This window comes from Microcebus murinus, chromosome 7 (genome assembly GCF_040939455.1).
Source record: "Microcebus murinus isolate Inina chromosome 7, M.murinus_Inina_mat1.0, whole genome shotgun sequence".
In the NCBI taxonomy this organism is placed as follows: Eukaryota; Metazoa; Chordata; class Mammalia; order Primates; family Cheirogaleidae; genus Microcebus; species Microcebus murinus.
This window is the reverse complement of record NC_134110.1, coordinates 73,378,934-73,392,302: the sequence shown is the minus strand read 5'-3', so window position 1 is coordinate 73,392,302 and position 13,369 is coordinate 73,378,934. Positions and strand designations below refer to the sequence as shown.

General features: G+C 36.1%; 1 protein-coding gene across 1 annotated transcript in view; it reads right to left on the bottom strand.

Annotated features, from left to right (window-relative positions):
• CNGB3 (cyclic nucleotide gated channel subunit beta 3) overlaps positions 1–13,369 on the bottom strand; it is a 145,624-nt gene that overhangs the window by 128,085 nt on the left and 4,170 nt on the right. Inside the window, exon 3 of the mRNA XM_076004675.1 lies at positions 2,398–2,524. Within this exon, the coding sequence (XP_075860790.1) occupies positions 2,398–2,524 (127 nt within the window). The remainder of the gene's footprint in view (positions 1–2,397; positions 2,525–13,369) is intronic.

Here is a 13,369-nt window from a genome sequence, read left to right as displayed (position 1 = left end):
AAAAATGTTTCGCATTTAGGCACTTTTTGCTGGCTCAGGATAGTGATTAAAAAAAAGAAAACATGTAAGAAGAGGAATAAGAATTGAGAGCTTTATAGCCTCATTTTTTTTTTTTTTGTCATGATCTTTTTAATCTGCCACTGGCCAAGTTTCCTCTTAGTAAAAACTCTGAGTTGAAATGGAAAGACTTGGGAGCTGCTTGTGTCTTGCTCTCACCTTCTGAAGAAGCTGTACGGTTTTAAAAATCTAGACGTTCTGGAGAGCAAACCCAATAAGTTTGGATTCATCTATCAATGCATTTGTTAAATATTTATTGAATATTTACCATATGTCAGGCATCAAGCTAGTCAGTGGGGATACCAATCATCAGCAAGAACAGACATACCCCCTGTCAGCATGAAGCACACATTTTAGAGGGTGAGACTGATGGACTTTAAGCACATAATGATATGAATTGCAACAGTAATAAATGTCACAAAAGAGATCTTATAATAGGGGCATATGATCTAGTTAGGAAGGTCAGGGAAGGCCCTCCAAAGGAAGCAATGGTCATACTGATACCTGAAGAATGAGTAAGAGTTAATTATGCTGTCAGGGGAGGAGAAACTAGAACACGCGGAGGAAGTAGTATGTGCAAAAGCCTGTGGCAGGAGCAAACATTACAAGTACAGGAGACAGGACAGGTGTGACTGGAGCCCAAAGGTAGGAGGTCGAGGAGGAATTGAGTGGTGGGAGAGAACAAAGTAAGGGCAGGTGGGAGACTGACCAGGGAGGACCTTATAAGTCATGTCAAGGAGTTGTGTGGTTTTGAGCTATACTGATGGACTCACTTTCTGGGTAATTTAATGTTTTCCATTTCCACATTTCAGAAGAGTAAATGTACTATACCAAGAATGCAGATGGGTTAAGAGACATTTATCCCCCACAATATTAGTTATGGCTTTAACTTCAGTCCTTTGAAAATCTATCACTACCCATTATTACAAAAAATTAACTATATTAAAGTTAATGCTATTAATAGAAAGAGATTAGTTCAAAAGTTTAGGCTGTGGACTAAATGAGAATGTATTGGTGGGAAGGAGGAAAAAGTTCCCCTCAGGAATTCAAGTCTTTTGCAGTCTAATCTTAGTTGAACTGACCCTACCTATTATTGCAGGCAAACTAATTAACCTTTCTTGCCTTGGTTGCTTTTCTGCAGAGTGAAGATAATGATGACCCATTAATAGGACTGAAAATCATTCTGTAAACACTAATAGTCATATAAATAATGTAAATAATGACTTATCCCATTGTATAACTCCAGTTCTTACCTCAGAGTTTAAACATCTTCTCTTTGCCTAAATAATGTCAGGTTTTATTTTTGTCAAATAGCGCCGTGTGTGTGTATGTGTGTTGGGGAGGGGGTGTGTAGAAGTGAGCTCATGTTTATTTTCATATATAGCCAAATTTGTGTTTATAGAAAAGACGTTCTCTCTTCCTGATGCCTATTGTTTACTATTGTTACAGCAATACTCTGGGTCCCTAATCACAGTCTCTCCTCCTGATGGCAGCTGGTTTAACGTAGTGGGGATGCCACTGGGAGAGAAGGGGGGTGAGGTGGGGTGGAAGGGGATAGAGGAATAGGTACTTTTAACTTCTTTTTAGATGACAACTTTTCTTGTCTGTTAAAGAAGAAGAGTACACTTCTATTGTTTGATAAGCATATTGCAACTGTATCAACTATAGTTAAGCATCTCAAATGGAGCCAGCAGGCACATACCACCACGCCAAGAAGTGGCAAAAGGAAGAGGCTCTTAGCTGGGTTTTATTGTGGATTCACTGATTCATATTTAAATCACCATCTCTTTTCTAACATTTCCAATAATTTTATGGGAAGTATTTATAAACTGTCCTTCTTCAATGGCATAAAGATCCCCCATTTTCATAATTATCCTTGGTTACCATGCCACATTTTCTTTACCAGCTGAAAGGAAATCATAATTGATCTTCTGGAACAATAAAATATTTGCAGAATTGGAATAGCTATTTCTCTGTGAGCTCGAAAAATTCTCATTTTTTTTTCTTTAGCTGAAAAAATTGATGTCCAGTAAATATGAAGGCTTTTTTACATGATGACGCAATGACTCAGACATGAAACTGTAAAGTTTTTGTTGGGATGACTTGGCCTATAGACTGGGGCTACCTGAAGACCCTGGTTAGTGGCCATGACTGGCCAATGAGGCACAATGAACTGGACAGAACCAATCTTTTAGTTCTGACCCAATTCCCTTGTGTCACGTTGCTATTGTAGTTTTCCTGCCCTTTTGTTCAAATAAAAGGGAGAATAGGTGTTTGAATTTTTTAGTGCAGGCTGAACAATATCTCTGACACGTGTTATGTGTTCTATACAGTTCTTACCTGATTGGACCTTCTTCCTCAGTTCCTATGTCCTTCTGCCCTGGCATTGTTCTGGTTGGTTCTGTTGGATTTTGAGGGTCAGGGTTTGTGGTCATATCTCTGAAGGAATTTTTCTCAGAGGTTTTATCTATGAAAAAAGAAACAACATACAGATAGAAGAATATATGCCATTTTTGAGACAGTTTTATTTGACAACATAAGCTACGAAGATGCTGCTTGTTTTCCAGAATAGTCTTTTCAGAAATGCCTCCCCCAGGGTTCCTCCTAAAAAAAGTAGGACCTTGTACAGGAGGAGTTATCCTGTAGACACCTTCAGGCCAATAAAAAATATATAGTCATGAGTTGCTTAATGACGGGGATATGTTCTGATACAGGGAATATATCATTAGGCAATTTCATTGTTGCACAAATATCATAGAGTTATACAAACCCAGGGAATCTAGTCTACTACATACTTAGGCTAGACAGTGTAGCCTATTGCTCCTAGGACTACAAACCTGTACAGCATATTACTGTACTGAATACTGTAGGCAATTGTAACACAATGGTAAGTATTTGTGTATCTAAACATAGAAAAGATATAGTAAAAATACAGTATTGTAATCTTACGGGACCACTATTGTATATGTGGTCCACTGTAGACTGAGACATTATTATGTACCATGTGACTATACTTAAAGTTAATGTATTATGTAATAAAAAGGTCATGTGAACTGGACACAGCGGTTCATGCCTATAATCCTACCATTTTGGGAGACTGAGGTGGAAGGATAGCTTGAGGCCAGGAATTCAAGATCAGCCTGAGAAATATAATGAGACCCTGTCACTACAAAAAATAAAAAAATTAGCTGAGTGTGGTGGCTCGCACCTGTAGTCCCAGCTACTTGGGAGGCTGAGGCAGGAGGATCACTTGAGCCCAGCAGTTGTAGGTTGCGGTGAGCTAGGCTGACACCACTGCATTCAAGCCTGGGCAACAGAGACAGACTTTGTCTCAAAAAAACAAAAACAAGAACAAAAAAGCAGTTTACAGGTATATTTCTTTTTGATATTAGCAAAGCTAAGAATAAAAATTCATCATTCAACAGGCGTTTTTGGTTTTTCTAAAGTTTTCATAATTTGCAGCTGAATTGATGCATCACAAAATTCACAAAAATAAAATAGACAAAAATGATGTGATTGACATTATTTTAGAACTTGCATTCTGATTTTTTTATGAAATCAAGTTTTGATTTTGGTTGACAATTTTTGATTGTCTTTAGCTATGACATCTTTACTAAAGAAACAACACAAACTAATATATAAAAATGCAATTTCCAATTAATATAGTTTAAATTTTAATTCACTCAGAGAATAATCAACTCACTGGCAAATATTTGGATTATAGAGAAGGTTTTAATGAAAGTAAATTGCTTAATATTAAAAGAAAACAGAAACAGGAAAGAAAAAAATGAATACAATTTAGTGGTTATTCATTATCCATGGTTTCTAATTTATTTTTAATTGGTTGTTTTGTGCTTAGAAAATGGAAATCAAGGCCCCAATCATTACTCTTATTTTATTGCAATCCATTATAATTTAAAAATTTAAGCAAACTTAGTATTGAAAATTTTATATTTGCCAAAATGATAAAGCAAGTGTGATCACTATAAAAATTTTCACCACACAAGACCTTTAATATGAAATTTTCTATGATCCATCTAAAAATTTTTCAAAGTACTAAACTTTTCAGGAATATGTTTCAGGAATAAAGGGAGTCATAAAATCAAGTTACCACTTACAGTTTTAAAAAGTTTTTGAATAAGAAAGTTTAAACCCCTGGAGTTCCCAAGACTCTTTATCACGCATCTCCTACTTACATTTACTTTGGAATTATAGTATTTTTGGCCAGAAGGTAGAAAACACAGTATTAATTATGTTTTTGTTATGTTTAAATGAAAAAGAAAAAAATCCCAAAGCCCCCAATTTATTTGTGATACAAAGTAGCCTCAATATAATCACATCCTCAAAGTCTGTGTGTAAAGACTGTGCTCCAGGTGCAATATTGCTCTGTGTATAGAATCTTACTGAAAGCTGTAGGATAGAGGACTTTTTACACAGGCACATGTGGTACACTAATGAGTTCGTTAGTATCCAATAGATGTCAGAGTAAAAAAATAGCACTTTCAATATATCATTTTGTACTACTAGGCTTTTGAATAAAAGATTGAAGAATCTGTTTTCCCTATATGATTGGATCAAGCTGTATTTTCCTATTGTATTGCTGTCTAAGAAAGAGGTGGCCTAATCCTTTTCTTATATCCACAAACACTGGGACGATTACTGGAAGATATTTTAACGTAAAGTTCTTAAAGTTCTCAGGCCACGATGTCTAGTGCTTTTGTGGATTGAAATCCTTGAGATTGTATGTTGTATATGCCTTTTTTCACATAGAGAGGATCTAGAGTTATTATGGGCTCCTCAAGGGGGTCTGGGCCGAAAAAGGTTATGGACGATTGTGTTCATATATTTTTCTAGGAATACCTACCTTAAAAGAAAATCAGTACTGAAATAGAACATGCAATATGACTTTTAAAATCTGAAAAAATCCTTGAATATAAAACAAGCAGAATCTGTAAAACATCATTTCTTAAAAGCCTTTTATTGACTATTTCTTATTTAGCCACATGGATATAAGCTGCATCAGATACTGGCTCCATTGCTCATTCAAGCTACAGCATGTGCATTACACTTGCAGTATTAGTTTTTTTTCTTGTACCAATTAAATGACCGACTGCTTTGCAATAGTTCTTTTCTTCAATTTGTTTATCATCACAACATTTGGATTAAATTAACTCTAAGTAGATCTCATCACCTTACTAAGTCTTCCCTAGACATTATCAAGCCCTTCTAAAATGACACTGCCTCTGTTATAACAAGTCTAGGATATTTATAAATTCATTTCAGCCTAATTTGATTTTTGGATAAGCACTCAATTACAAAATAAATCCCTCATTAATATAGTTTATTGATGAAGATGAGAAACCAGTTATTGCCTATTCTTGGATTCAAAGCAGAAGAACTGAAAAACCCATGAGCACTTAACAACAAAAGGATCCCTGTCAGCTATAGTTCAGTGCTGGTGTCTTTTTATCCATGCAGCCTGTTATTTGTTTGTGGAAACAGATGGTCAGAGTGTTTGCATCATCCTCATCATGAAAGAAAAATCTAAAATACAAGGCAAATCTTGCTCTGGCATCTGGGTGAAGTTTTGTCAACTGCACATTGTACTTTTTCCCAGCTTCACACATGGACAGCAGGATTCTCTCTTTCATAGCTGCCCAAATGGATAGTGGTAAGTCTCTCTGCCAACTGTGCTCTTTGCACGTTGTATAGCAATTGCCAGATCTCATCAGTACACTCGATCGCATTCTGCCCTGGAATGTGTGCCTGCGGCAGATAGTGAAATCTGGAATCAAAGTGTTCTGACATGGTTGCTTTTATTGAATGTGCAAAAATAAGTACTATTGAGTTTGCCCTCCACACATCCAGCTGATTCTGTCTCGAGCCTGGCAGCATCTCACACTGGGCCTGTGTAATACACTTCCAATCTGCTTGGCCCCTATAGCAGCGTATCATGGAGACCCAAGCAGGTGTGAAACATCTGCTTCTCTCTTCGAGTGAGGAAATAAGTGATGCAGAAGCCCATTAACCTTCTGCATTTTATCAGTGACATTAAATAAATGTTGGAAAAGGAAGGATTTAAAGACTGAACCTAACATGGAAATAAAGTTGTAAATTAGAAAGGCACTCAGTTGGCTTGTATTGGATGCAAATAAAAAGGAGAAGACGACAAATGCTCTCATTGTTTGGAATGTTTGGTGTGGGAGATGATATCATTTGGTTGAATTTCTAACTCTTCAGACACCAAAAACATGTGGATATTGTCTCAAAAATAAATCTCTTTTCATTAGAGGCCAATAGTACTTGAGTAACTAGATGTTAGATGAAATAAATACTAAGTCTGTGCACTTTGATTAGATGCATAAATGATACTATTATTTTCATCTCAATGAATGAACATTTGAAGTTGAAGGACTGAATAACACGGTTTTAAGAAGTGTATGATTAATGATTATTTTCTGGCACCCAAAATTGTATTTTTGACTCTGCTTGTGGTTAATTTCATAGTTGCTAGATTATACAATGTACTTAGAATAATTTTAACTATAATACTTTAATCACACTTGAAATTTTATTACATTTTTGTAGATCGTCAAATGACATGCAGAAAGTTGACAAACATTACCCAATGCACATAAAATGGAAAATGAAAGAGCACTCTAACATGTCATTTATAAGAATAGAGAAATGGTATATTTTGTATTAGGACGTGCATGTATAATCTATAAAAAATCTAGAGGAGAAGGACTCAGAGTAGAACAGAGTTCTGGAAACCATCCCTTATGAGGAATTTAGGCTTTTTTTTTTTTTTTTGCTAAAGTATTGAAGATTAACTAGTGACCTAATAGCTATTTCAAATTCTCTAAAGGGCTGATATATATATATATATATATATATGTTTATTTCATATATTCTAGAAGGCAGAAGAAGGACCCATCAATGGAATTTATAAAACAAACAAAACCCCCAAACATTCTAACAACTCGTCTAACAGGAAAATGCATTGCTTTGTGAGGCAGGGAAGGCCCCTTTGGCTGGAGGTATTCGGGAGCCTCTAGTCAATCTAAGCCTGTGGTAAGGAAAGGGGTAAGAGGGTCCTTGCATAGGGTCAGAGCTTAGATGTCCTCTAGACAGCCTGAAAGTGCTGTAAAGTCCTGAAGCTATCTTCATATTTAGGAAGGTTTTGACTTTAGGATATATCATCACAAGTAAAGAAATGGACAAATCAATAAACAAAAAAGAATGTGAATCCATCTAAGATAGCTTTAGTATTGTCTCAGCATAGAAGAATCCTGTCCTCTCTCAATGTCATGCTGGGTTTCAGGGACATTTTTATTGAGAATAACTCATCTAGAAAACACATTTTATGTATAGGTATTAAGGAATGTGGTGAGTTACCAGAGCTGGGTACCAAATAGAGAGCTGCAATCCTTACATAACTAATTCTCTGGGTGACTCTGGGTAAGTCGCTTTTCTATGACAGTTTCCTCATCCATAAAATGAAAAATACTTTTGTCCTGGGGATTTCTGTGAGGATTAGATAAAGACTCCATTTGAGAAAAATGCAATATAAACACAAAATGTTCCACCAGCCAGACTAGGGTAAATTGCTTCTTTTTCTTTTCTTTTTCTTTTTTTAAAGATATATTAACTCTTCCAGGTCTGCATAGCACTGGCAGATGTGGGGAACGCAAGAGCTTCCATTCATTTAACAGAATCCTGGGGATAAGGAAAGTATAATGCAATTTCCCACAAGTCAGCTATATTCTTTGGCAGAAAGAAGCCTAAAAGCACAGAGTTTAATTGAATTATGCAAATATATTTAAATCATGCAAACTACAAAAAAGTTGACATTTTAAAGGGAAAAAACACACCCTTTCCATGTTGGTTAGATTGTCTTTAGTTTTTAGTTTCTAAAACAGGTAATAGTAATTTTGTCAGTCAGTCTGGTCTTCTATTCAATATTCAAAAGGGTATGTTTTCTATGCCTAACTTCTGTTTTTAGCTGATAGATATAGCTCTACCCTCTGCTCCCTCTTCAGTGAGGCACCTGTCTACGACTTGTAGGAATGGTTACTGATTTGTGCACACGTCTGGGCACCTGACCACAAGAGGGCAGCCTGTCCACAGCTGGCTGGTGATCCCCATGGTGGTATGCCCAGTGAGAACAATGCCTGTTATCTAAGTCGGTCAGACTACTCTCTTTGGAATTTGGACAGGGAAATGAGTACAAGGGAATGAGTGCAGTCCAGAGTAGATATGCAGAGAAAACACAGTGGTCATGAGACATGAAGCCATCATCACCATGAGCGAGATAATTAGCCTCTAAGCTGTCTCTGTCCCCTGAACGGCTTTTCAGCTCCAGTTATCCATAAGTTTTCTTACCATGAGCCCCTGCCACTGAGGATGCCCTGATTACGTCTCTGGACCTTGCCAGACCAGCATGGTTAGGAATTTTTTTCCATCGTTTCAAATTAGAAAGCACATGGCATTTCTCTTTTTTCTAGACTATATTTTTAGAAACTTTACATGCTAAGTTTATTCATTTCTCTATTCTTTGTTTATAATCATATCAGGTATCACTTTGAAAGAATTTACTTCTAATTGCTTACTAGATAAGACAATTTCTGTTTGAATGAAGCAGAGAAACATGCTTGAGTAGTTTTGTCAATAAGTTTCATACATTTCTTTTTGTTTGTTTCTATATTCCACCTTATCCTTTGCCTGATGAATAGCACTGGCAGTTATAAGGAGTGGACTACAGTACTACAATTAGCTGTAGTAGTACTTCCCATGCATGCCAATCATCTGGTTGGTTTTGTATAGGGAAGCATTGGTTGATTCTTGTAAATTAAGTTTCAGTAGATAGTCTGGCTATTTTTCTATTCCGTGTAGGACAAATTAAATGATATATGCTGATTCTTACTGCCAAGGACTGAAGAGTGGTTTCCTATTTAAACAAATCAGGATTTCTTTCCCATCCCTTTTTCTAAAAAAAAAAAAAGGGATTTGTTTTTTTAGAGCAGTGTTAGCTCTAGAGCAGTCTTTAGCTTTCTAGATTGCTGTCCAAACTGAGCATTGACTGAGACACAGGCTGGCTTGGTTTGGAGAGATGATGGGGGTCTGGGTGAGGGCTGGGGTACTCTGTAGACCTGGCCTTGGAACCCAGAAGTCTTAGCTGTGGAGAGCTCTTTGGCATGGAAGGCCCAGGGAGCTTCCCCATTTGTAGTCTGTTTACAAACCAAATACTAGGATGGGGAGCATGAGTAAAGAGGAAGGCAATTAAAATGTGTATTTGTAGTCTCTCTAGACAAGGTGGAATACCTGGTATCTCTGGATTCTCATCCTCATGAGGGAGCAATTTGGGGAGCTGAGTGGCCTCTGGCCTCCTCAGGCAGGGCACACATGGTCCTCGTTTATGGGGTCTGTCTGGCTTCTATCAACTTTGGATTTACTAATCTCCATGCTCAATGCTTTACATATTAATATATTAACTAATTTATTTCTCATTCACAACCATTTTATTCTGGTGAGTTTGATCAAAAAATAAATCATTCCATTTTATATTAGTAATATATATTACTGGAATATGGAAAATATGGAATATTTTAAAGCCATAGGTATTAGTTTTCTGTTGGTGCTTTAACAAATTACCACAAACTTAATGGCTTAATGTGACATAGTTTATTATCTTATAGTTCTGGATGTCAGAATCTGAAGGTCAGCATTCCTTCTGGAAGCTTCAGGACACAATCCATTTCCTTGTCTTTTCCAGATTCTAGAAGCTACTTGCATTTCTTGATTTCTGGTTCCTTCCTTTACCCCCAGAGTGTAGCAATCCAACCTCTGCTTTCATCGTTCCATTTCCTTCTTCTGCCTTTGACTCTTTTACCTTATAAGGCCCCTTTGATTACACTGGGGTTGTCTGGATAATCCAGAATAATCTTCCCATCTCAAGATCCTTAATAACATCAGCATTTTTTTCATGCTAGGTAACATATTTATGGATCTAGGGATTAGGGCATGGAAGTCTTTGGGTGGCTATTATGTGAGGTAGCTTACCACATCATATTAGCTATGAGTACTCAAGTTTAACCCATTTCCACACAAATAAGGTCACTTTGGAGCACCATAAACCATTAGATTAGTCATTTACATATCCTCTACTGGTACCAAACATTTGGTTAAGGAAGCATTTAATGTAATATCAGTGAAGTAGAAGCCTAAGAAAGATGATTGTAATCAAAAGAGGATGTTAGTAAGTTATCTTTATTTGAATCCAAAATCTGTTTCATTCTTCATTTCCATGGCAGATATAAATTAAACCATGCTCTGCAGAAGATAAGAATTCTATAATCAGAAATCAACATCTGCAGATTTTATGACATTGCACCTGCATGTTTTGAAGTGAAGAACACAAAAATACCAAGCATGTATTGGAGGCTATCTTTAAACACTAATAATTTTGCTTTTTCAAGACAAAATATCTTAAATATAACGGTTATTCCTATTGAAGTCTTTGAAGACATGCTAAGTCTGCAGATTTAAATGATACTATATTTTTCTTCCTACTCAAATAGCTCCTCTGTTAAATGAAACTTCCACAAAAGAGTTTTTTATTACCAGCTATGAAAAATTTAAGCTTACAAATACACTTTGAAAAAAGTATAACAAAGATAAGAATAAACTTGTCATTCCAAACATGTGACCGTTGGTTTTATGCCATTAAGGCTATATTTTTCTGTGCAAAGAACTGTAGATTTAAACCATCACTATTATAAAGTAACTCATAGTAAAACAGAATTATAGTGTGAATTAAATTATTTTGATAATTCTGTGGCCTTTTTTGTTTTTTTTGTTTTTCCTTGGTGCATGTAGATCTTATTTCTACTGTAGAATGTTTATTTCCCTTTTCCTCAATACTTTATTTGTTAACCACATTTCAGTATATGCAGTGAGGATTCTTGTTTGATTTACAGAAGGGCTTTCTCCTTTTAAAATAATTTGAAGATTGAATAATGTTCTACTGGTGATAAAGAAAATAGCTAGAACACATTTTTACTTATCCTCTTAGCATATGATTCTATTTGTGGAAGTTTTATATATATGGACTTTTATTATAAATAGAGCCTTATGATTATTAAATGCTTTCATTAACACATTATACTAAATATTTTAAAATCAGATAATCTAACAACTGAATAGCCAAGCTTAAGTCATTAGTTAGGAAGTAATATTATATTGCATTCATGTTGAAAAACTTATTGCCGGACATTTACTTATTTTATTTCTTTCTATTCAGGTAAGTAAATGCTGACTATATATTTGGGAGATAATGTTTTCCTATCTGCTTGGCTGAGATGAAAATGCAGAAGAAAGATAGTGGCAAAAACACCTGGTCTGTATAAGATCAAGTAAGTATTCTCCTATGCATTCTAATTTGAATAATAAAAACCCAGAGCTGTTCTTAAAAATAAGTAAATAAAGTCAAGAAAACGAAAGTAAATTTTCTTCCCTTTGTTTTTTTAAAAATTGTATTGCTTAAAGTGGGTAGAGAAGAGGTTGTGAAAATAGGAATATAAATTAATTTAGGGAAAAAAATCAACATCTTTAAAATATTATCCTCCCGAGTGGAAATGTATTTCTTTCCAATTATTTAAGTTTATTTTACATCTCCTTGTAAAATTCAGTTATTTTCTTCACATAGATCCTTTCCTTTTCTCTTAAATAGGAATAGCCAAGTAGAATAAGAGTGGGGCCATTTGTTCAAAGTAGTGCTTTTGATTGGGAGGATATTCCTTGATAGCAATTTGTTTATTTAAACCCTTTCTTGTGATTTTTTTTTTATATACAATCTTGCTTGCAATTTTTGTGTATTTCTTATTTTTTCCTCCTTAGAGAAGGGAAATTCTGGCTAGTAAAAATTCAGTTGTGCCTCAGTTCAGGTATTTGTTTTAAGGCAAATAGAATGCCATTAAAAAATCATCATACACAGACTGTCTAATAGATGAAAAGAAAAACATTTGTTCTAGTTCTATGGCAATAGTTTTTTTGTTTTCATTATTTAACATAGGCACATTCTGTTCCAGTGATTCCCCTCTCATTTTTGCATTTTCTTGTTTAGGGTATAGCGTTCTTACTAAGGAGAAGCAAGAGAGAAGGCCTAAAAGGGGGCCTGGGACTAGATGGCATTAGGTTCTACAAAGTTGGGTGGAGGAATTTAGATTTTGTCCTGCAGGCAATGTGGAGGCACTTAAGTTTCTTGAACAGAGGTGTAAGCTAAAGTGGTAGCTAATGGAAAATCTGGTAATGGTATTTGGGCTGGATAAAAAGGAAAGAAGGTGAAATAGAGTTCTAAATGGAAGAGACCACTGAGAGAGGCTGCGAGTAGTGCAGGCATGAGTTACTAATAAGGATCTGAGCTAGGATGATATTGCTGGGATTGGAAAGCAAGGAAGAGGGTTTGAAGGTCATCATGAAAGGAGATTTGGTGACTAATTTCTTTTTCAGCACATACTAGATAGAGGAATAAAACATGAGTGAGATTTTGGGCTTGGGAGCTGTAAAGAATGAAAGTATCAGAGATAGAAGTAAATCAGCAGGGGGAGCTTCTTTGATGGGAAAGATACGGAATTTAGTTTTAAACATGCTGTCTTTGGGATGTAGCCGAACATACAAGTGTACATGTCTACTGGTTAGTTGGAAAATACTGAACAAGGTCTTAAACAAGAAGTTGGTCTGATATGGATTTGGAATCATTCACGTAGAACTGAATGTGGTAGCCTTAGGAGCAGATGGGACTTTTAATGGGAAGAGTTTAGAGGGAGGGGGCAGAGGAGTGAGCACTGAACCTTTAAATGTGTATAATCAGGATGGGTGTGGTGGCTCACGCCTGTAATCCTAGCACTCTGGGAGGCAGAGGCAGGTGGGTTGCTCAAGGTCCAGGAGTTCAAAACCAGCCTGGGCAAAAGAGAGACCCCGTCTCTACTATAAATAGAAAGAAATTAATTGGCCAACTAATATATAGAGAAAAAATTAGCCGAGCATGGTGGCACGTGCCTGTAGTCCCAGCTACTAGGGAGGCTGAGGCAGAAGGATTGCTTGAGCCCAGGAATTTGAGGTTGCTGTGAGCTAGGCTGACGCCACGGCACTCACTCTTGCCTGGGCAACAAAGCGAGACTCTGTCTCAAAAATAAATAAATAAATAAATAAATGTGTACAATCCATATCCATTTTACTGTCTTTGTAACCCTTATCATTGTCTGAAATTGTATTGTTTACTATGTGCTTACTTGTATATGATCTGTTTCAT